We start from the raw sequence: 24,577 nt of genomic DNA on the forward strand, positions 1-24,577 counted from the left end.
GCAGATCCTTAGGGATTATTTCTCAGATTTGTTATCATTGGCTGAGATTCTTCTCAGATCTCCTGATCCTTCAGTCTGTTCTTATGCTTGTACTATGTACAAGTTATCATTTGTCTCATTCGACCTCTACTGCAAGCAGGTACATTAGCTACTTTATTATTAATTTATGTTTAACTGCGACCAGCAAACAACCACCAGCAATGTGAGCTGGGCACAATTGCAATCTTGTTGACAAAGATTTTTGCATTGGCCGCTCATGAGAAATTGCATTTGATATCCCCCAAATCTAAATAAATAATTATAATAAATGGGCATTTCAGTGGCTTTCACAGAGTGGCTCCATATATTCATCCACTGTTTCCAGGTCGAATTTAAATTTGGGAATGTTGGTTTTTGTGGAGGGAGGAAACTGGAGTAATCAGAGAAAAACCTTCAGAGCAGGGGTGAGAACCAACAACAAACTCAACCCACAGGTTTCATTCCCGTGTTGACACCTTATTTAAACCTGGGCAATTTTGGTGGGAGGCGAGTGCTCTCAACACTATGCCATCCATACTCTCTCAGAGCGTGTTGTACATGTGCATTCGTGCCCAGCAATATTTTGTATGTGAGAAAATGTTCCCACTCGTGTGCTTCTAGGTTGATAATCTATATTCATAGAAGTGAACCTGTGATAAACAATTCCAAGTCTGCACACACGTGCACATGTTTTCTCATCAATGTCGTATCTTGGTATGTATGTAGGAAATTGTGGGGACCTTGGTGACTCACATAGGAAGTGGCTATGCAGCTGAAGCCGATGCATCCTTAGATGTGCTGTCTGATCTTGTAGCATCACACCCAGATCTCATGGCACCATTTGCCATATTTATCAAAGTACGTACATAAGCAGAGCTGTCAGTAAGGGCCGTTCGCCATAAGTGATAACACCTGCTGGTAAATACCCCTGAAAGATCCTTGATGTTACGGGTGATCTTGATAATGGTATGATTGTTATTTTTACCAAGAAAGCAACAAGATTGTTATGGCTGTCAAGGTCAACGCAACATGTTGCCGAAAAATGCAATAACAGCCCAATATAACTGTATCTTTTATTAGCAGTTTCAAGTTGACGTTAGTAGTATACTGAGGAGCTATGCATATGCTATTGTTCATCATGCGCGTTGTCTTGTTTGTAGTATGGCATGTGATAAGGTCTTTTTGATACTTCAATTACTCACTGTTTTAGTTGCAAATATTACTTTCAATAGTTCCTGTATATTTGCAGAGATCACTAACAAGAACATTACTTTTACAATGCTTTGTTGTGTTATTACGGCATTACTTACATAAAAGTAGAGACAAGTTCTTTGGTAGCTTATAATGACAAGCTATGTTTCATTTCACTCTTTTTTATTTATTCTTTTTTTTTTTTTTTTTTTTTGAAGCACCAAATAAGCTAAGGGCTTAGTAGAGGTTAATTATTTTTTATACAACTCCTGTTTCTCAAAGTAGTCCCAGATGTCTGAAATTCCTGCTATGTTTTTCTACACTGTACTTTAAGGGCATATTGGATTACTTGGACAATCTCACAGTGACCCAGATACGAAAGCTGTTCAACATGCTGAGCACACTGGCCTTTACTAACCAACAAGATGGAGGGCTTATTCAGGTACTACATCCACACCAAAAGGTTTCTGAAATGTTCAGCACTAATCTTAAATAAATCACTTTATTTTTCTTCAAATTAAGATAATTGCATGCATGATTCAAGAATTGCACAATGCTTAAGTACTGGGTTGCAAGCACGATGAAGGGAAGACTGATCACTCCCTTGCTTTACTCAGATCCTCAACCCTAGCACCTTGGTAATGGAATATTCGCATTGACAGGCTTCAATAGTACAGTCAACTCCTGATAACTCGAACCTTCAAGGGAAATTGAAAAAAGTTTGAGTTGTCGGGAGTTCAAGTTATTGAGGGTAAAATTATATACAAGATGACCTGAAGGGAAAGGAAAGTTTGTTTGAGTTAGCGCATGGTTCGAGTTAGCAAGGGTTCGAGACGGTTATCAGGAGTCAACTGTACATCATCAACTTGGCATCAGGAACAAAACAGCAGGATGTTAAAATGTGAAATCCTGTAAATATCAATGACACAGCTTCTGAAAAAGAAAATAGCCCTCTATGCCTCTACATTTGGGGTTTGAACAATAATCAATATGCAAATGATGTATTTAATCAGTAAATGACACAGGCATACTCGGAGAAAAAAAAAGCACTCGGATATTTTCTTTCTGAGTATGCCTGTGTCATTTACTGATTAAATACATACATCATTCTCACTTATTCACCAAGCTTTACATATTCCATCACGTTATTTCCATTGCGCATATGCCACATATTGACATTCCAGTCCTAGCAGTATGCAGGATATTTGTCCCATGAACCTAGTTTAATGGCCCTAGCTCCCACGAGTCTCCTGTAGCTCAGTGGTAGGGCATCCGAACTAGTAATCGGAAGGTCTTGGGTTCGACTCCTGATAGGAGCACTCGGATATTTTTTTCCAAGTATGCCTGTGCCATTTACTGATTAAATACATCATTCCCATTTATTCACTGCGTTTAACATATTCCATCACATTATTTCCAAAAATTAATATTAACATCCTTTGCCACTTCATTGCATGAATGCTTGTAGTATAAGCTTGGTGTGACATTCAGTAATTTCCTTTGCAGGATGACATGCATATTGTGATCAGAAAACAACTGTCAAGCAACTCTGCCAAGTAAGTTCAAAATGAAAGGCTCAGTGCAAAATGACCTAAAGTGCAATTTCAGATTGCTTTTTGTTGTTTTAGCTCGGTTTCACGGGAGTTTTTGTATGTGGCCTTGAATTCGTTCAAGAAGCATTGCTCCAATGTTTTATCCTTTAAGGGGAGGCAGGGACGGCACACATGGAGCAGGGATTGCACAGTGGTGAGAGCACTTGCCTCCCACCAATGTGGCCCAGGTTCGATTCCAGGACTTGACGTCATATGTGGGTTGAGTTTGTTGTTGGTTCCCGTCCTTGTTCCGGGGGGTTTTTTCCGGGTTCTCTGGTTTTCCTCCCTCCACAAAAACCAACATTTCCAAATTCCAATTCGATGTGGAATCCGAGGGCCACAGCTTTGTCAGTCGTCAGACTATCAAGTGTCACCCTCGTTAAACAAAGTTGATTTATTTATTTATTTTTTGAACCTTGAATGCAGGAGACCAATATTATAGTCCTCTCAGTGAACCATGTTTCCACATACACAGGAGTATGTTACATCTTGCTTTTACACAATCGTTTACTTACCTTATTCCTTTGATATAACATCACAGTGATCCTGTGCGAAAATATGGCTGATTCACTAAGTATGAATTTTCCCTGCTGTCTGTATCAGTGAAATTCAGTTGTGTTAATGTAATCTAAAATGTGTAGATGACTCTGACTCGTAAAAAAACATTAAAAACAAAACTTTTATCAAATAACTTAGCAAGATGTTTTTTTCATTTGATCAGTTGTGTTATGTTACAGCAATATTGCTTCAGAAAAGCTGCTACTGCTCAACATTCTGATGCAATTGTGTCTCTTGTTTCAGATACAAGAGAATTGGCATCATTGGAGCAATAATGGTTGTGCGAAGCATGGCTAAGAAAAGGTGTGTCCTGTTATTCTTTTTGTTTGTTAAGATTTATCAATGATGGGTATCAGTTTTAAAATACCTACATTATATTAACTTGTTTTGTTCGATTTCGACTTATGACACATAAACAGGACTGAAGATGAAGGTTCTGAAGAAACTATGGACACAGAATCACAGCGAGCATCCACTCTCTCCAGTGACGAATACAAGCAGGTAGATCTTTCACATTAGTTCTGTGGCCCAACATCTACATGATTTAGTATGCTAATTACTTACAGATAATATAAAGTTGAGCTTAATTTGTCTTTTCTTTTATTTTTTTTGCAAACCACTTTACAATGCGACTACTATTACTGGGGTCACTTAAAACTGGCCGATCAGATCACAGTATGATAAGAACAGTGAATAATTAAAAAATTTGGGGTTTTAACTGTTGTTTTCTGTCTACGCATGACTGGTTGAATTGGATTTGGTTGAAATTCATTGTTCTTGTCCTGCAATCTGATAGGCTAGTTTTTGTTTAAGTGACTCTGGTAACAGTAGTCACACTGTTATATCCAAACCACAAAGAAACGGTCACTTTGCCAGCTGATAATGACGGCAGTATCATCAAAATGTCAGACAGGATTAGTTTTTATTTATTGGAGTGTTTATTGTCTTGAAGCTAACATTCTGTATGCATTGGTAGGTCATCAGCATGTTGGATATGATACGAAACAGCATCAGTCAGGCTCCTGAGGCTGCGGCACTGTTCTATGATGAATTGGCAAGAATCGTTCAGCTTGGAGGGATTGATCCTAAAATTGAAGTACAGTAGACCTTATGCATAAATGGCTAACATTTCAATATTCTTTTGTTTGCATTAAAATTAGCCCTATGAGCCTCGTTAACTCAAGACTGAAGTTAGTGAGGCTTATTTGAATGAAAGCCAAAGAATGTTAAAATGTCAGCCATTTTTGCATAGGGTCTGTAGAATGGCATAATTATGCTTTAAATACCATCACATTTTAGTTTAGTTAGTTACACATTCATTTGTCATTAATTTCCTTGTTCGGTTAATGTCTGTGGTAAACATAGTATTGTTATTATAATTCTTTACTTTTTTTTATAAAAAAGTATTGTATTGCAAAAAAAAATTATGCTTTAAATGGATCATTTATTTTTTGTATGCAGTAGAAGAGGTCAGAAGTGTCAAAATGTAAGATCATATGATGGAATTTTATTAAGATCACCAAGTTCCAAACTAAAAAGACTTGAGAGGTTTGCACATTCTCAGCTACAGGTACAGCCCCTAACCTCTGGAACCAGCTGCCTGCAGACATTCGTAAGGAGAACAATTTCAACAAGATAAAAGTTTATTGAAGATGCATCTTTTTAGCGTTTCTTTCAATTCATATGTTTTTGTTTTTACCTTCTCACTTCCTTTTTAAAGCGTTGAGTGGAGTTTTTGTGTTAATAATTTATTGCTGTTATGTAATGCCTTTTTGTAATTTTACTTACACCACCATTTTATTTTCAGTCATGGATCAGTGAGACAGTTGTGGCTGACTTTCAAGATGACTTTTTGGTTGATAGAGAGGCACCAGTTACAAGGTACCATACCCCTCTTTGTGAAGAAGGCAAATATTATATTCAACTGTTCCCCAGGTTATTTTGTCATCCTTTTTTATTGTCTCTGGACTATGAAGCAAGAGAGGCAACCCTCTCCTCCTCCTTAGCACCTGTAGAGTCTTTTGGTTGAGGGTCGAGGGCCATTAGGGCACCATGTCCAAGGTACCTTGTTGATCGAGGGTCCACATTTTTATACCCGCATGTTACACCCGAAGTGTTCTGAGAAGTGTTCAATGAATTTTCAGCTATTGGAAATTATTCATCGGGCAATTTTTGGAAACCTTCTGGTGTGAAAAACATGGACTCTCCACATGGTATCCACCAAATGACAGACTCCACCTGTAACCTCTAATCACATTATCTAGCATTGCATTGAAAGTGAAGAGCATGTGTGGTCGAAACCAAATACAAATGTAAAAGAAATTTAGGAATAGAAAATTCCTCATTCCACTTGTCTATGTTCTGGACTTTGTAAGAATAACGGCACTGGTCAGCTTGTGAGGTATCTCAATCTTCAGCAGATTATGGTGTCTTTTCTTTCCTTAGTGATACTGTTCCTGTGGAGCTTTCATATGCTCTGGATGAGTCTGAGGAGGGCAGCATCACCGTCAACCTTCTTCCTTTACTACTTGCCTCAAGGAATGGTGCAGCTAACAAAGAAAAAAATGATGGGTTAGTAAAAGAAATTCAATATGAAACAGTTTAAATACTGTACCAGAATAGGCCATTTCTGAATTACTGTGAACCTCATAATGAAAGCAAGGCTAACTGCATAGTTTTTCTTATGAAAGTTAGTTTTGTACCAGAATACGCCATTTCCGAGCTGCTATGAGCCTCATTATGAAAGTGAGGCTAATTGCAAAGTTTTTCATACAAAAATTAGTTTTGTTTGCATGTGACTAAAAACTAATTTTCATAATAAAAACTTTGTGCTTGGCCTCGCTTTTATGCGGCTCAAAGCAACTCGTAATTGGCCTATTGTTTTTCTTACTTTTTTAATGGAACAGACAATGATGGGATAACAATCAAATTAATTTCTGTCATTGTCCTTTTTTAAAACTGAAGATTATTTTGCATTTCTTTTTTCAAAGCAACAAACGGCTACAAAAAGTCTAGTACGGACACTTTCACATGGTTTTCTCTGCTTGATGGAGAAGTCAAAGTCTTGAAAAATATCTCTTCTTCCTAATGTTGTTTTTTTCTTGTGAGTAAAGAAAGGTCTTTTTTTTCCAGGGAGAGGCCAAGATAGATAATTTTGGACGTACTGTTTCTTAACTGTTTGACTCAGACAACGTCTTAAAGGCTGTGTTCAAGCACTTGTGATTAGTCATCAAAGAAATCTGCTTCAGAGTGCCCAGTATGGCTGCCCATGGTTGGGTAGCAGGGATTGCCAGCCATGGGAGCGGTTCTTTGTCTAGGGACTTCCAGTGGAAGCCCCCGGACATCCCAGGCACCCAACCTCCACTTAGCGATACAGTTGTTAAATCGGAATTTTATGAGTTTATATCAGTCAATGTTTTCTTCTTTTTTGCGTTCAGTGCTCCAGTGTCCCTCATATGTCTTGCACCTCATTTCCGACTGTTGCGGGTTTGTGAAGAAAGTCAGCACAAAGGAGACCTTGAAGGCATCGATGCCCTGTTAGGTAAAATGCAGTGCAGTTGTAGTCTACTCTTCAAATAAAATGAATGGAAACATTGGTATTTATTTAAAGGCCTTGCAAATTCTCCCAATCCTTGTGGCCAATAAAATTCTGGATTGCTGGAGCCAACATGCTCAGGGAACATTTTAACACCCAGTCAGGTGTTGCTGGGAATTGCTGGACATTGTTTGAAATGCTTAAAAGTTCTGAGCCAACAAGCCCCGACATTTCTTTTGTGTAGTGTTTACTGAAGCGTAGCCCAACTAATGTTGTGCCCATTTGAACAGTGAGCCCAACAAGGGCAACAAAGTTGGACCCATGTGTTAATCAGTGTATGCAGCAAACATGGGATTGATAGAGAGTTCCTTAATCACACAAGTTCATGTGTCAGTTTGCTATTGTATTGCCCCACACTACATGTATATTGCTAGAACACTCCCACCAACACTTGCCAACAACTGTTGGTATTGTTGGGCCAACATTGTTGGGTATTGGGCATTGTTGAAAGCATTTGCAGAGACCTCAACTAATAGCTTCTAGTCATAGTTAATGTACATAATTTATGATTGTTACTTTCAGGGTGTCCTGTGGTAAGCTTTAAACAGGAAATGACCGAGGAAATAGAAACATTAGATCAAGGTGATCGAGAAGTTATTTGCGGAGCTTTGTTTTGCACTGTCAACTGGTTTAGAGAGGTATGTAACTCCACAGAAAACGTGTATCTGCATGTTGTTTTGATTTGCGGTAGCAAGGGTAAAGTGTTATGCACCATCACCAATTTGCATAGTTTTTTTGGATTTTTTTAATTTATATTTTTTATTTTTTTGTGTAACCCATGGACTCCTACATCAGCCAAACCCTGCTAGGAGGGCCCTGTGGCACATGGTCCTTGTGCATATACCACTCATGACATCATCACTGTACTTTTACGCGACTGTGGACTGCTTGTGGATCAACCGTGACATTACCTCGACCATTTAAATTTTAAATATTCATCGGTTGAAGGGCAAAGAACTCGAGAAAGTAGACTGAGAGTGTTTCATCACAGCATCCTTCATGTTAAGGTTGACACTTGTCTCTTCCCTAACCCCCCTTCCCCTAACCCCCCTTCCTCCTCCCCCACCCACACATGTACACGCTGATCTTCCAACTCAGTCACAGCAGTGGATTACGTAATGTTTAAAAAGCGAGCGGGAGTGTTTTTATTGGATAAAACACGTGCTGCGAGATTTTTGAACGGCTTCAAAAACATTCCTAGAAAAGCGTGTGTCAATAGCATTCATAACAATTATGTTTTGTAAATGTTTGAAATTAGCATACCAGAAAAAACACTGCATATTTATGAGGAGTGTTTTATCAGCTGATAAAACACGGTATATTAATAAGGAGGAGGCTCATCGATATAAAGTCACTGCATGTGATGTATTATCAATAATTTGATAGGTCAATGGGCTTATGAATTATTAATGAGTTTTTGAAAGTCATGATAATTACATGCTGTCTTGTGTTAACTTTACCACTTTCCTTCATTCTTTTTACCACAATAACTGTTGTTCATTGGTAGGTTGTGAATGCATTTGCACCTCAAGAAGACCCAGAGATGAGGGGAAAAAGTATTGCCCGACTGCAGAGCATCACAGAGTTGTATAAAGTCCTTGAAAAATGTCTTACAGGTAAGCTGGGAACTACATTTTTTGCAACAAGAAAGGTGACATAGCCAGCATGTCGCAATTGCGGGACAAACTAAATCGTTTCCATTTTTTTGAAAGAGAAGCATAGGGGGACTGGTCGGTCGGTGCTGTATCTTTGTTTTCTGTTTGAGTGTGACATCTGGAAAACCAGTTTAGCCAATGGTTCTTTATTATTATTATTATTATTATTATTATTATTATTATTATTATTATTATTATTATTATTATTATTATTATTATTATTGTTATTATTATTATTATTATTTGGGGATTTCATTGATGACTGCCGCTTAAACGCTAGCCAAGCGTGTCTCCGCTAATTTTAGAAAGTGAATGATGGCGTGACGTTGTAAATTAGTATTTTAGGATCTTTTTAACAACTTTTTTATTTCATCAAAATTTTAGTCTTACTATTGTTAAAAAATTGTGCTTGAAAATAGCTCTGTTGTACTTGGAAATAGTCGCTTTTTTTTTTAATCGAAATGAATTTTAAATATTGAATTGTAAATAGGTTTTAATAGCTCTTTTTTTCTACTTATTATTATTATTATTGTTATTATTATTATTATTATTATTATTATTATTATTATTATTATTATTATTATTATTATTATTATTATATCGTAGAATGATTTAGTAAGCTCACACTCGTCACCAAAATCTCATCAACTTTTAGCTCTCAGAGTAAAAACCTCCAATAGAAGAAAGATCCTCGCAGTTATTTACGCAACTTTACCAGTTGCGAAAAGAAAGCCTGAAAAAAATTCAGGCTTGAACGGGAATCGAACCCATGACATCTGCGATGCCGGTGCAGTGCTCTACCAACTGAGCTATCAAGTCAACTGGGAGCTAGTCGTATTGTGAGTTCGTAATATACCCGTGAAGGAGGATGAATTAATGTATATGAATATATGAGTAGAGTAAAAACCGTATCTTAAACGGACTGTGGGTAGGCTAGTATCAGTAACGGAAAATTCTGAGGGTGAAACATGTAAAAAAACATTTAATGTTTTAATGACTTATCTTTTAGTGACCCCATCATTCAAGCCACCCTTAGCTACCTTTGATTTTGAAGACTCGTTGGTTACAAGTGCAGCTCCTCATGGGAATACAGGAAAAGCCAAGAAAGGAAAGAAGCCAAAGAAAGGGTAAGCATCATGTGCCCCTTCCGAAGTTCATGAAGGGACTGGGCCCTAGTTTACACATTGTTCAAATTGCGTCAAATGAAGAAATGAACGCCATTTCCATAAAGATCACGTGATTACCAAGTTTGGTTGTTTCATTGCGTAGTAACCAGGCTGTGACCTGTCAAAGGTCGCCCAAATTCCATGCAAATGTCTCGAATTTTGAGATGGCGTCCCCCCAAATCCATACAGTCTCTAATTTTTTCGATTTTTGAAAACCTTCTACATCTAACGACAGAACCTCAAGCTTGGTAAACTTATTTAGTGGTTTCAGTGTGAGACTTAGTCATTTGCATTGTAGAACTGGGACTGAGTATGTCAACCATTTGTATATCGATTGACTTCAATTTCCAATTAAATGAAAATTTAAAAACTCGTACGTGCTCAGTCTTCATTTGAACTCTGGAATGGACCATTTATCAGTCTTTTCATAAATTAGACTGGCAGGATCTTAGCTTACTCTTTGCAGCCAGTAAAATCAATCATGGGTTAATTGACCAGTGACATCAGTATAAACAGTCTTAACTTCGGTCCAAAAAAAAAAAAAAAAGGAAGGAAGAAAGAAAAGTGCCTTAAATATAAGGTTTTCACTTTAAGAGCTCAAAGCAGATACGTTTTTTGCGGGTTTACTAAATCATTTCATGATTTACTAAAAAAAATACTAAGGAGATGTGTTTGACTGTCTCAGAAGAGTTACATATTGAAAAAGTCCTGCTTTGCTTCTGTCACAGGATAATAGGACAACAACATAAACAACATTGTAGGCAGATTATAACCAGCAATTGTCCATTTAAGGGAAAATTGGTTGGCACTGTAGTCAGGGTGGATGATCCGATCGAACTATTATTCACCCCAGACAGTCTTCAAATTTATCAGTCTACCCTATTCCTTGATTGAAGTCAAAATATGGGAACAGCTGTTTACTCAATATAAATACATCTTGACAAACAGTATGGTTTTCTACTTTTTTCCATTTCTTTTTTATGTTTTCAGGGCTGACAGTGAAAAGGCCGATGATTCAATAGAAAAGGTGAAGGAAGCATTGTTTATTGTTAGCGAAAAAATTCTAAAGCTATGAAAGAGATATCTTTTTCCACATCCTAGTATTGTAAATTAATGCGTCTTTTTGTCGTCTCATTGTTGAGTTGTTGCCTTCTTTGCAAAGTATTTTACTCTGAAATCCTTGGAAATCAATATTAAACAAATTTCCTCGGCATTGGTCGTTGATAGCATATTGTTTGGTAGGATAGTTGTTTACACTGAAGTGGGCGATTGAGAACTAAGGGGAAAATGTGGCCAGGCCAGGACCATTTTGTACCTATCAAAGAAATATTTTAGATTCACATTTTTGTGAAAAATGATTGCGAAAGTGAAAAGGCAAAAAGTGATTTAAAAAGTAATTTTTATGTATTAATCACTGTTGCGGTTGTTTTGGCTTTGTTTGTAGATAAAAGAAATAGAAAAAGAAAATGTTAATGACAAAGAAAGTGATACTCAGAAAGACAACCCAAAAGAAGGAAAGGAAAAAGATAGGGACAAGACAGTACCAGTGTCAATGTCGCAGTATAGAGCATGTCTCAGGTGAGCAAAGGGAAATGACTTGATTTCCTGATTCCGTAGTCAATGAATCGATAAAAGATGCATTTTGGTTGCCTACTTCCTAGGCCTCGATCCCTCTGTTTTTCGCCTCAGTCAATCCGTTTCATTTCAGCTTCATTCCAGTAGTATCTCAACAATGTAAAAACTCCTTAATGTAACGTAACCTGGAAAAGACGAAATCTTAAAGCTTCCCGTTGCAGGTTAATTTCGATAATTAAATCATTTTCCAGTGCAATCCATCTTGCGTTTAATGCAGAACGTCTTGCACAATACGTTGCATAGTGTAAAACCACCTTGAGTTTGATCTTTGCTTTGTAACATTCATGGTAGAACTTTCAACTTTTTTCTTGTGTTGCAGAGAGCTTGATCTCAAAACATTTGGTATTTTAAAATGTGAATTAGTGTCTCGTGCTGTCCTGGATTCTGAAATGAACACAGAGGTATGTGGCATATGAGCAGTATTTGTTATAATCGCACTTATTAAAAACTGGATCATTATATAACCTTAACGCTATTCCACAGGGATTTAATTGGCTTAAAATGGCCATGGTATATGAGCCATTTAACCAATCTTGAGAAATAGCGAACATTTAAAAATTGTCTTCTAGTTGTTCTTGAAAGCGAAATCAGCAAGATCTAGCAATATTTCTTGGTCGCTTTTAATAAAACAATTATTCCACTCGCGATTGTTGGATATTTGACAATTATTCCGGAAGCGCGCGTTGGATATGAGATGATAGATAGCCAACGAGGCGCGTAGCGCCGAGTTGGCTATAATCATCTCATATCCAACAAGCGCGAGTGGAATAATTGTTTTATTAAAAAGCACTCAAGAAATAATGCTAGATTTTACGGATTTCGCTTTGCAAAAACAATTAGAAGACAATTTAATGGTCTCTATTTCTCGGGCATGGTATTATGGCTCATATACCATGGCTGCTAAGCCAATTAAAACGCTCAAATTACATTATCCAATGATCCAGTTTTTAATAAAATGATTATAGCCAACTCGGTGCTACGCGCCTCGTTGGCTATCTATCCCAACGCGCGCTCGTTTAAATAATTGTTAGATACATGTATGCAGTACAGTAAGAGTAGCATAATTTACACCTCTCATTTCTTTCTTTCCATATTTTTGTAAAGGAGACAACAATCCTTCAACTTCAGGCCCCTCAGCTAGAGTTTCTGTTGGACGATCTTTCTAGGAAACTTCAACACTCCTTGTCAGCGTCTGCTTCATCCAGAAGAAGCTTTCTCAAAGTGAGTATTCAGGACAAAAAATCGTCAAATTTCCAGTTGTTTTGCTTTCCCTGGCTCGAAATTGTATTCTAAGAATAATATGTTAAATGATAGCAATTATATTGCTGAGTATAGTTAGTAGCTTTCATTTGCACTTGAGTATCTAACGAACAGATCGAAGTTTCAAATAACCTTGTACAAGGCAATACACAGCAGAGCATGAACGTACAGCTCAATAGCTTTCATTTGAATTGTTACACTTTAAGTTTTAATCTACAGGGCCGATTTGTTCGAAGCCCAATTAAGCTAATCGTGGTTAAACATGAAATGAACTTAAACATTAAACTTTGCGGTTGATATTACACGGAGTTATGAGTAATGCTTCTGCATGTGGTCAACAGTGACCTTTACTTTCTCTGTTGCAGTTTCTTTGAAGGCAACTGCAATGATACATCCTGTTAATAACTTATAGATTCTGACTGTCTTTCATTACTCCTGATGTAGGTTCGTCAGGATAAACTGGTGGGCTTTTCTAATTTATCGAGATACTCATCAAAGGAAGTAGCCAAATATGCTGTCGAACTTTTACCAGCCTTGTGTGAGCATTTAGAGGCCACTAGTGCTTTCTTCCAGGTTTGTACAGTAGCACGCTAAGTTGTTCCTTTTGTAGAGGTAATAGCACAATTCACACTTCAAGTTCAAATTCAAGTTTATTTTTGCGACTATAAATGAAATTACAAGTGTGTAATAATGATAAAATGAAGGTTGTGAGGAAGCCCATGAGAAACGACAAGGCTTTTGAAACATTGTTAAACACAGAGTTAACTGAGAAACTCGGTTCATGAATGGATTCGCCATGAGATCTTCAGAAGCTTTATTTATTTAGTTTATTTGCCACACACAATTAAGTTACAATGAGTAATAAATTACAATGATTTCAATGGTTACAAATGATTGCAAAGTTACAGTGATTGAAGTACAAGAGATAGAAAAAAAGTGGCGAGGGAACCTAATAAAAACCATGGGCTTGTAGAACTTAGGTTCCCCCCCCCCCCCCCCAGAGAAATAGTATTGTTAAACTCAGTAATATGGCAAATTCATTTCTGAACTCGTTTTTCAACTTACTCTAATGTTCGAAAATGTCACGCTAACCTCACATACATAAACGTGCATTGCGTCAGTTTTTTTTTTTTTTTTAGCTATAATATCATTTATTTTTGTTTTATTTGCAGGGGTTAATGGCTCAAAATGATGGACTTGTAGATGGCCCTGGTCACAACACACCAGAAGCACTGACAATGGCTTCATGTTTTCACTTGCTGTTCAACTGTCTTCAGTGTCTTTTTGCATGGTGTGTGTTATCAAACCTGTCTTTTGCATCATAAAAACAACGTTCAAAATTATTTCTTGTGAAATTGTTTCCTTCATGAATGTTATTTTGGATCTTCAAAATATGTTAAGAGATAGTTTATGCAACAGAAATCTACACAGAACTGACAGTTCAGAATGGATTGCATCTTAAACATAGTCAGGAACTACATAAGCTGGAAGTTTCTTATGCCAGTATTTTAAATTTTCTAGTTCAACATTTAAAATCAGAATCAACAAATGCGAAATACTGAACTGTGAATACAACAATATTACTAATTTTCAAATTGGCTTTTACCACGCAAATCTTAGTTTGAATTGTTGAGTTGTATATATTTATTAAACTAAAATCTATACAGAACTGCTCTTTCCTGTTTACTTTTAAATAAGGTTAATAGATGAGTCAGACAGGAGGAAATAACTGAAGAAACAGTTGGTTATCAAGGATGTCAAACTATTGTTTTAAGAATAACGTTTAATGCAAGATTTGAGAGTGATTTTCTCTCACCGAATCAACCATCTTTTTCTTTCTTCGCAGGAGTGGTTTTATGACGAGTGAACATCAAGCCCTTTTAAAGAAAGCATTATTTCTTTTGTCATCACGGATAAAGCTCTCCAGTAAATCTCAGCCAGGATTTCAAGAGTTACTGAAGTGAGTCATGTTTAATTCAGAGAGTTTCTCCCTGTCCTTTGGAATTCTTTGAATTCTTTTAGTATCAACTAGTATTGATGATCAGTACAGTACCACGGATTTAAGCCAGTGCATAAAAAGTATTCTAATGCTCAAGGGCACACTTTAATTGGAGTCTCACTCTGTTGTGTGTCCCTCGCCAATGTATTATCTTTTCTTGGTTGGTGAAAGCTTTAATAAATCAATCAATCAGTCAATAAATAAATAAATAAATAAAGTGATCTTGCCCTAGGGAGACTGCTTGATCTATGCATAACATACTGAACACACTCTTGGATTCTAACAAAGTTCAGAGAACGGTGAGCAATGACTGACAATGATTCCGTAAGAATGAAATCTCTCTCAAACTTGCATGAACAGTGAATTTTGGGCATTCTGCCACTGTAATTGGGGAATCGCCATCATCAAGAAATGTTTGATCATTCTGACTGACAGAACTGACTTTTGTTATACTTTTGTCCTTTCTGTTTTGCAGGCAGAGTTTTCACTACCTTGAGCAGTTCTCTAGCAGTGTTCCTAACATTACAACAGCTGTCAGCCTGACCAAACTGCTAGCTGTTCTGAGTGAGCGCCAACAAGGCATTAATAACAGTATGAACACAGCATTAGGTATGTGTAAATTGCCTTCAAGTGTGTGTGACCTCATTTGTTTTATTTGCTTGACCAAATCTTTACGTTCCTCTGGTATGAAAATCGAAAAAGATTTCCTTATCAAGTTTTCTTTCCCGCCTTTGAGGTGTATAAAAACTTGAAATTTCGCTTCCGTTAGAATACAATACACTGCAAGATGGGTTGGATAGGAGAGCTGTGACGTCAATACAGGATTGCTTCTTCCGCGGTTTCTCTTTTCCTCAGTACAGTTTCATTGCGAGCATTCAAATTTCCCAGTCATAATTTCATTCACAGTTTTTTTTCCCCTGCGCGCGAAAAGCAACTGGGGAACAGAGAAAACATGAAACTAGCGATCCTGGATTGGCGTCAAAACCCTACCATCCCCAGTCTCCCGTCTTGCGCGGTAATGTATCCCAACTGGAAGTGAAATTTCACGTTTTTATTCATCTGAAATCCGATGAATGAAAATTGATAAGCATTTTTTTTTATTTTCATACGAGAACAACATGAAGATGTAATCAAAGAAAGATTTGCCACCTAAGCAGTTACGAAAAGAAAGCCTGAAAAAAAATTCGGACTTGAACGGGATTCGAACCCATGACCTCTGCGATGCTAGTGTAGTGCTCTACCAACTGAGCTATCAAGTCATCTGGGAGCTGGTCATATTGTGAGTTCGTAATATACCCGTGAAGGATGAATAGATGAATATGAATATATGAAACATATATTTGACCTGCGGGTGAAAGATTAACCCTTTAACCTCTTACATCAAAGAACAAATTCTCCCATCTTGTCCCCATACTTTTCTTATAGAAGTACAGGGGAGAAGTTATTAAAATATCAAGAAAATTCACCTTGGGTGATCATTTCCTTAATTTCCATGACCTCAGGGGTTGAATAAGCATCAATGATACAAGGAGAAATTAGATGCGGATCACTGTTAGGGCTTAAAGGGTTAAATAGAAGAAAGATTTTTGCAGTTATTTACCCAACCTGAGCTGTTGCGAAAAGAAAGCCTGAATTTTATTCACATTCAAACTTGTTTTTGTCGTATACACTTTACAGTGCGACTACTGTTACCGGGGTCACTTAAACAAAACTGGCCAATCACATTGCAGGACAAGAACAATGAATTTCAACCAAAGCCGTTCGAACCAATCACGAGTATACGAAAAAAAAAAAAACAGTTAAAACCCAGAATTTTGGAATTATTCACTGTCCGTATCCTACTGTGATCTGATTGGCCAGTGTTAAGTGACCCCGGTAATAGTAGCCGCACTGTAAAGAGTGCAGTTCTACGTACCGTGTAGGCAAACTATTTTATCTTGGTTGGGAATAAAACGATGCATTTTACTTTATCAGCTGAACTAACAGGGACCTTTCTCAAACGTGAGTGGATCAGATCTGACGGTGAAAGGGAGAGTGGAGCCAAATTCAATGAAGCACTGCAATTCTTGCTGAGGTAACAAACTCTACACGGTCAGAATTTGTATACATCTTGCCCCAATATAGAGTGCTTTGCAACTGACTATCGTAAAACTAAAACCAAAGTAATTACTGTGACCAATCAAAGCACACGTAGGCAGCGCCATCAGCCAATCAGTATTTGAAGCAAATATTTGTAACCGGCGCCAAGCGCGGGAAATGCGTGCGACCAATTCTTGATTGGTTTTGGTTTTGTTTCTCATTGGCTGAGAAAGTGGCGCGAGTTTTGCCCACCAATCACAGAGCGTAGAAAAGTAAAACTAAAGCAAACACGTTATTACTTTCGACACTCAATCAAAAACCCCTCTATTAAATAACGTTAAGGAGCATTGTTTTTTTATTCTTGATTCGATTTTCTTCAGCACTAGCAGGGATACTGCTAAAGCGGTAAACCAGTTCATTTAGGCGGAAGCAACCATTTCAAAAACTAATTTCATGCTTTTTCCAAATGCCTACTTGAATTTGTGTAATGCTATGGAAAGATGGAATGTTTTATCTCTGAACAAGAAAATAAGACTCTCTATTCATTATCTGTATATCTCGTAATCATTGTTCATTATTTTCCTGTCAGATTTCACTTGTCATGCGCTGAGGACACTCTAGCCACAATAGAGGAACTTGCTGGTGGGGCAATGGCTGAGCTTATCGAAGATGAAGATAAAATTGCTAGCTCCACAACGTATCCAACACTTACAAGGTACAGTGTTAGTACTGCGTCTTTCAATAGCACTCTGACTCTGGACTCTGAACTTCAACCCAACTAACGATTTGCGTGTGTTACTGCTGTCAATCATAATCACGGCGACAACCGACTGACCACAAAAATACAGAAACCGACAAAGTGGATCAAAATCCGCCAATCACAGCGCACGAACATGACCTTTTGACCCCGATGAGCCATACGTTGTTGTTTCTTGTTGCAGTGATTGACGGCAGCGAAAAGCGTAATATTTTTGTAAGTTTTTAGTTAGGGGAATTGTTTTTATACACGGTTAACCTCACGATTTCCCTATTCAGGATGTTTTTGTATTTGTGTTGAAGCCTCCTGAATAAAATGTTATGTTATGTTATGTTATGTTATGTTATGTTATGTTATGTTATGTTATGTTATGTTATGTTATGTTATGTTATGTTATGTTATGTTATGTTGAAACGGTTGGTTGAATCTTGAACTTCAGAGTCCACATGTTATTGAAAGGTGCAGTAACCCTTGAACTAAGAGAAGAAACTGACGCGAAACAGATAAAAACAGCTTCCTGAACTCTCCGACGCCGGTACATGATCTGAAAAAGTTGGGCCAACGATTTCAAAGTGCTTCTCATAAACGCGTGCATGCGCCTGGGGTGACATAGTCCCTTTTAAAAGCAACAATACCATTCTGACTTGACTGTCCTTCCCTTGAACTATTTAGATCGTCACTGGCATGCTACTACCGAACAATGATGGAAGAATTGATTGCAAGTGTAAAACAGACTCATTCTCTACCACTCAAAAGAACTGATTCACCAGAGGTAAGTTGCCAAATACTTAATCCTTTCATCTCTGAGAGTGCGAATTGACCCATAATGCCATATCTCTGCCAATATTTGACAGATGACAGATTTCTATGAATTTTTGCCACCAAGATGGTCTTGTGAAGATCTTCTTATTAAAAGGATGAAAACGGAACCTCCTCCAGTATGTGATATGGTTGACCACCCCCATAACTTTTGAACTCTTTTTTCCCTAGCACTTGTGGGTCTCAACACATTTTTCACATTCATCAACGTTTTGAGAACTGCAAAATAAGCTATAGTTTAGGGGTATACCTAATATACACAAGGATTGGGACATTTTTGAACATTTATTTTTTTTACTTTTTAAACCCATTTATCTCAAAGCCATAACTTTTCTCTCTTTTCTCATTTATAGTTATATCAGTTATGAAATACGCCTATCGGTGGCTTTAAAATTATATCATACATGGATATTGACTTTGTAGATCTGGACAAAACTGTCATTTGCCTTAGGGTTTAAGACATGAAATTAGGGTAAGTTGTTCTATGTAATAGACACTTCAAACATGAGCTGGTGCCCCTTTGAGATGGACACTAAAGCCGGCGACACAACTGGCGATTTTATACGCCGATCGCGGCGAATTTGATCGCCAGCGAAAATCGCGATTATTGCGGACACACTTGGCGATTTTTTTCGCCGATCGCGGCGATGTGGGAGTTTCGAATAGTCATTGTGATAAAATTGCCCAAACTGAAAGGTTGACTTTACTGGCGATTCGCAGTGATGAGGGTAGAAAATCGCGGGAACGGGCACACTTGGCGAATGCCGGCGAATTTAACCGCCGATATCTGACATGCTAGATATCGGCGATTTTATACGCCGTTCGCGGCGATCGGCGAAAATCGCAATCGCCGTACCGGGCACACCTGGCGATTTTTGCCGATCGCGGCGATCGGCGTATAAAAGCACCAAGTGTGTCGCCGGATTAAGCTGCATTCCCAGACACTCCCAAAGAACGGACACATAGATTTATACTCACATTAATTCTGGCCTCTAGACAAATACCCTTACGAAACCAGTGAAAAATTGGCGTGGTGCTTCTTCTTTCCTCAGAGTCACAAGGAGAGACTTGTTAAGCTGAATATTTCTGTGAGGATCTTCCATATTATGATCAATTTGGTGAAGGTATTTTTTAATCATTTATTCATTGTCACACATTACATTGCTGACCTTACAGTACTTTTTGTTTTGCTATGGCTACGGGTAGTCGCTACCTACAGAGTGTACCTACTATTTGCAGATTTTGAATACTTAAAACAAATACATTCCAATGACGGTACATACTATTTGCTTTTCAATGATACACGGCTTTTGTGCACTAATAAGAGAGCTTTACAAAATAAAAAATACGATCTTTTTTGGAGAGAGGAGTACTTCTCGATAGAACATATAAGTAAAGACAAATTTTCAAGGTTGCATTTAATTGGTGAAGGTATGATACTAAACACTTTCCTGATTTTACATTTTTTCTTCACATTTTGAAGCTGTAATTTTATTCTGTTTTTAACTGTAAATGATAAAAGCAGTGAAGTCTATTACTTACATTATAACATCTGACTAGCACAGTCATTAACACCCGTTTTCATAGGGGCAAAGAAATTGAAGAATTGGATGACCTCCTGTTACAGATGACTGTAGAAAAACTAAAGCCGCCGTTACACGTTGAAACTTTTAGCTGAAACTTGTGTGTAACGGCGCTGCGAAACAAGTTTCACCAGGCGTTGCACCGTGTAACATGGTCGGTTTCGGAAAACTTTTTCGAGCTTCCGTTGCGAGACAAGTTTCACGAAAAGTAGAACCGCTTTCTACTTCTGCAACGGCTTGCAATGGTCGCAGTGGTGAAAAAACAAGAGTTTCACCACTTCGTGAAACTTGTTTCATAGCGCCGTTGCACACAAGTTTCAGCTAAAAGTTTCCACGTGCAACGGCGACTTAAAAGATGCAAGTGTTGTCATTTTCATGTGTTTTTTTTGTTTGTTTGCAGGCATTTGACCAAAGGGCTATAATTGGAGCTTCCCTAAAGGTAATTTGTGTCAGTTGTTCTCGTATTCAGTTGCGTCAATGAACTGTTTTGTAGTTTCTCTTTGAGCTACTCTAACAATGTACGAAAAATTTGATCACCTTTGATTCGCGTCAACGACGTGGCAAAGATGTGAGAAACAAACGCCGTTGACTACCATGTCTTGCTAGTAGCATATCTGCATCACCTTTGACAGTCCTTTAACTTGCCTCAAAGGTGATATACCTTTGGTGCGCACTAAAAGTACCTTTGCAGAAGTCAAACGAACATTTGGCAACTCTTTTACTCTGCCTTTAATCCGGATCTAAAGCGCATTAATTACCTTTACTTCTGCTAGGTCTAACATCCTTTGACTCTATGTCAAAGGCTTGGTAAAAACGACCTTTACCATGTTTGACATAAGATGAGTCGAAAGTGAGTAACGAAGGCGATTTTTCATGCAGTGTAGGTGAATGGGTATGAATGGGTACCGTTCAAGTCTTAGTTATTGGACTGTCTATCTCTTACAGCATGGACGCTTGTTTGTGGAAACATTTCTGAAGCTGGGAATGCCAATTCTAGATTTGATGTTCAGAACCCACAAGGTGACTTGCTTACATTTAAGTTTGCATAGTTCGTTGTCTTCCTACGGATTGTAATTAACCAGGAAAGATCCACTGCCATCACTGGTCATGACTATCATCAACATTACCACCACCATAACCACTTTCATCATCATCATGAACATCATCATTATTATCGCTTTGCCATCGTACCACTCTTGGTAGAATCGTGAAGCCTTTGTGAGAAACTCGATTCATTGAATGACTTAATGCCACCCATGGACATAATTCATCGTCATCGCTTTGTCACTGTACCGTTCTTGGTAGAATAGTGAAGCGTTTGTAAGAAACTCGATTCATTGAATGATTTAATGCCATCCATGGTCGATTGGATATAATTCATCATCATCATCATCATCATCATCATCATCATCATCATCATCATCATCATCATCATCATCATCATCGTCATCATTGTCACATTGCCATCGCATCACTCTTGCTAGAATCGGGAAGCCTTTGTAAGAAACTCGATTCATTGAATGATTTAATGCCATCCATGGTCGATTGGATATAATTCATCATCATCATCATCATCATCATCATCATCATCATCATTATCACATTGCCATCGCACCACTATTGCTAGAATCGGGAAGCCTTTGTAAGAAACTCGATTCATTGAATGATTTAATGCCGTCCATGGATATAATTTATGTCTCTTGTTGTCCCAAAAAAGGATGATATTCATGGGCTGCTGAAAAACTTGCAGCAAAGTACAAGATCTCTTCAACATTTCTGTGGGCACAGCAAGGTGAGTAATTAAAGAAGCAATTCCTAACCCAAACTTTGACACGGAATTCTTTTTTCATGTGAGTCAATTTCGTCCGGTTAGCTCAGTTGGTAGAGCACCGCCTACCGTGCGGGAGGTTGCGGGTTCAAACCCCGGCCGGACTAACACTCAGGCTCTTTAAATACCTGAGGAGAAAGTGCTGCCTTTGTAATGACGTCTGCAAGCGGTTAGATGTGCTAGTTTTCTCGGAAAAGGACGATAAACCGAAGGTCCCGTCTCACAACACTTGTTCCTAATAATCTAATAAACACACTGTAGCAGTATCCCAGATGTTAGATTAAGCTTTTGGTGTGTGCACCACCAAGGCTTCACATCCATGTTTTGCATAAAACATTTATTTCCTGTGTCTCTCAGGTATCTAAAGATCTGTCTCTTACCAACCATGTCCCAGCGGTTAAGAAGTGTTTGGAAACCTTTGTCTACAGAGTCAAGGTATGTACACTTAGTAGTTTAAAGTTTCCGCGTTATATCCTAAAGTGTGATTTTTCAAGAAAGCTGCCAAACTGTACTTTCCTGGATAAAATGGTGGCGTGTGGCCATTCAAGTGAAAGCTACTGAGCAGTACTTTCCTGCGGTACTGTTTATTATGCTATACGAGGTGGTTCTAACTTTTGAGTCTGTGGATAAAATCCTAAAGTATGACCATTCAAATGAAAGCTACTGAGCAGTACTTTCATGTGGTGCTGTTTCTTGTGCTGTACAAGGTGGTTCTAACTTTTGAGTCTGTGGATGAAATCCTAAAGTATGACCATTCAAATGAAAGTTACTGAGCAGTACCTTCATTTGGCCTGTTAATCATGCTGTACAACCTAACTTTTTCAGTGAAATCGGAAATCATGACCATTTAAATGGAAGCCAAGGAAGCAACTGAGCAGTTCTGTTAAGTGCTCAATAGGTACATGTGGGGAACGGGGATGGCGCAGTGATGAGAGCACTCGCCTCCCATCAATGCGGCCCGGGTTCGATTCCTTGTCTGGGCGTCATATGTGGGTTGAGTTTGTTGTTGGTTCTCGTCCTTGCTCCGAGAAGTTTTTCTTCGTGTTCTCGGGTTTTCCCCTTTCCTCAAAAACCAGCATTTCCAAATTCCAATTTGATCTTGAACCTGAGGGCCACATGTTTGTCAGTGGAAACAGACTGTTACGTGTCACCCTCGTTAAACAACGTTGATAGATTGATTGATTGATTGATTGATTGATTGATTGATTGATTGATTGATTGATTGATTGATTGATTGATTGATTGATTGATTGATTGATTGATTGATTGATTGATTGATTGATTGATTGATTGATTGATTGATTGATTGATTGATTGATTGATTGATGTTGTGTGCTTGCAGGCAATGCTAACATTAAACAAGTGTCACGAGGCATTTTGGCTTGGAAACCTGAAAAACAGGGACATACATGGTGAAGTGATCTCCTCACAGCAGTCTACAGCAACAGACGAGCCCACCGGGGACGAAGAGGAAGGTGAAGAAATGGAAGAAGATGACGACGACGAAGAGGTACAATTTGAGTCTTTAAAGCCTCGTAAAAAAATTCTTAGGAGCTCAAAGCTTAGACGTTGAGAGCCCAGGTGCTCGTTTCTCCAAAGCTCCAATTATTTATTGGGCCCCATAACTATATAATCGAGATAGCGGTTACGAACCTGACTCACACCACCTCAAGTCACGTGACATAAATTCAAATTTCTTTTGCTTGGAAAAGATTCCGCGAAGGAATCGAAAGCTTGTAAAGCTTTAAATGTTTTGGATACTAAAAGCTATTTTGTTTTCCAAACTCCAAATGACATGATCAGGAAACAATTTATTTTCTCAAAAACCACATAGTTTCACGTGCACAACGTTTGCCAACAAAGATTCAGTTTTCATTGATTTTGAAATTTTTAATTATTTTATGCAAGACCTGGCTATATTGCGCAAAACATTCAAATGGAATGTATATAAGGGAACTGGTTATAACAAGTTTGTTCGAAGAGGACCCACCTTGTCTGGGGTAGGGGGGATATCGAAGACACCACTTATCTCGTGAACATTATCGAAAAAATTTTATTGGCTTTAAAATTTGAGTTGGCACAAAAATATTCAGCTAGCAAGAGTCAGCATTGCTAGATAGATAAGAAAAGCGAGGTTTGAATCTCACTGTCAATTTTTTACTGCTGGATAGAGGGGTGGCTATGCAATAAAGACACCATCTTTTGAGGTTTCGGAAGGGAGGTGCAGGCAGAGGCCACCATCAATTCTTTGGTTTGGTGGGTCCTGTTCGAGTATAGTAGTTTGGACCACTTCCCTTAAGGTTACTACTGCCAGGTTAATTGGTAGGAGGAAAGACTTTAAAAAGTTTCCTTTCGACACCTTTCTGATTTGCTGCTTGTTCTAATTTGATGCGAATTTTTACTGACCACTTGTCATGAAGACAAGCTTATCTACATCTAACCTAATGTTTTGTTTTGTTTTCAAGGGAGATGCTGACGGAAGCCATGAGGGGGAATCTAAAAACGGCGATGAAGAGTCGTATAGCGAGAGTTTTTAATTCTAAAAGACGTGTTCTGATTTGTTCATAGCTTCTCAATGCCGCTAGTCTCGCAAAGTCTGGAGTTTTCCATTCATCACCCCAATAAAGACAATTATGTTCAATATGCTGGTGATTTTTTGTGTGACCTTGTTACTCATCGAAACATTTTCTTTTACGCTCTGCAATGTAGATGTCCAAAATAAAGAAAAATATTTTCCTTTGTACCATAAAGTTCTTATACTCAGGTCTTACCCGACCTCCCAAAATAGCGATGCAAGCTGTCAGTTGTTAGTAAATCGTGAAACTAGAGAGTCTCCGAAAGT

General features: G+C 38.1%; 1 protein-coding gene and 1 non-coding gene across 2 annotated transcripts in view; one reads left to right on the forward strand and one right to left on the reverse strand.

Moving 5' to 3' along the window:
* Positions 1-24,376, forward strand: part of LOC146457358 (Fanconi anemia group D2 protein-like) — a 38,687-nt gene extending 14,311 nt beyond the window's left edge. Inside the window, exons 15-45 of the mRNA XM_085092071.1 lie at positions 5-139; positions 745-876; positions 1,544-1,651; positions 2,716-2,765; positions 3,603-3,662; positions 3,779-3,860; positions 4,336-4,455; positions 5,167-5,240; positions 5,805-5,930; positions 6,797-6,900; positions 7,477-7,592; positions 8,462-8,570; positions 9,619-9,736; positions 10,766-10,802; positions 11,220-11,353; positions 11,730-11,811; positions 12,515-12,631; positions 13,115-13,243; positions 13,843-13,961; positions 14,517-14,630; positions 15,145-15,278; positions 16,644-16,743; positions 17,338-17,463; positions 18,178-18,277; positions 19,377-19,448; positions 20,308-20,346; positions 20,853-20,927; positions 21,625-21,699; positions 22,093-22,170; positions 23,078-23,245; positions 24,201-24,376. Coding sequence (XP_084948197.1) covers positions 5-139; positions 745-876; positions 1,544-1,651; positions 2,716-2,765; positions 3,603-3,662; positions 3,779-3,860; positions 4,336-4,455; positions 5,167-5,240; positions 5,805-5,930; positions 6,797-6,900; positions 7,477-7,592; positions 8,462-8,570; positions 9,619-9,736; positions 10,766-10,802; positions 11,220-11,353; positions 11,730-11,811; positions 12,515-12,631; positions 13,115-13,243; positions 13,843-13,961; positions 14,517-14,630; positions 15,145-15,278; positions 16,644-16,743; positions 17,338-17,463; positions 18,178-18,277; positions 19,377-19,448; positions 20,308-20,346; positions 20,853-20,927; positions 21,625-21,699; positions 22,093-22,170; positions 23,078-23,245; positions 24,201-24,272 — 3,105 coding nt within the window. The 3' untranslated portion in view covers positions 24,273-24,376. The remainder of the gene's footprint in view (positions 1-4; positions 140-744; positions 877-1,543; positions 1,652-2,715; positions 2,766-3,602; positions 3,663-3,778; positions 3,861-4,335; positions 4,456-5,166; positions 5,241-5,804; positions 5,931-6,796; positions 6,901-7,476; positions 7,593-8,461; positions 8,571-9,618; positions 9,737-10,765; positions 10,803-11,219; positions 11,354-11,729; positions 11,812-12,514; positions 12,632-13,114; positions 13,244-13,842; positions 13,962-14,516; positions 14,631-15,144; positions 15,279-16,643; positions 16,744-17,337; positions 17,464-18,177; positions 18,278-19,376; positions 19,449-20,307; positions 20,347-20,852; positions 20,928-21,624; positions 21,700-22,092; positions 22,171-23,077; positions 23,246-24,200) is intronic.
* Trnaa-agc (transfer RNA alanine (anticodon AGC)) lies at positions 15,856-15,928 on the reverse strand. Its single transcript has one exon. It is a non-coding gene; the product is annotated as a tRNA-Ala (tRNA).
* Positions 24,377-24,577: the final 201 nt, after the last annotated feature.

Source organism: Pavona decussata, unplaced genomic scaffold (assembly GCF_977016875.1).
Source record: "Pavona decussata unplaced genomic scaffold, jaPavDecu1.1 SCAFFOLD_244, whole genome shotgun sequence".
NCBI classification, from domain to species: Eukaryota; Metazoa; Cnidaria; class Anthozoa; order Scleractinia; family Agariciidae; genus Pavona; species Pavona decussata.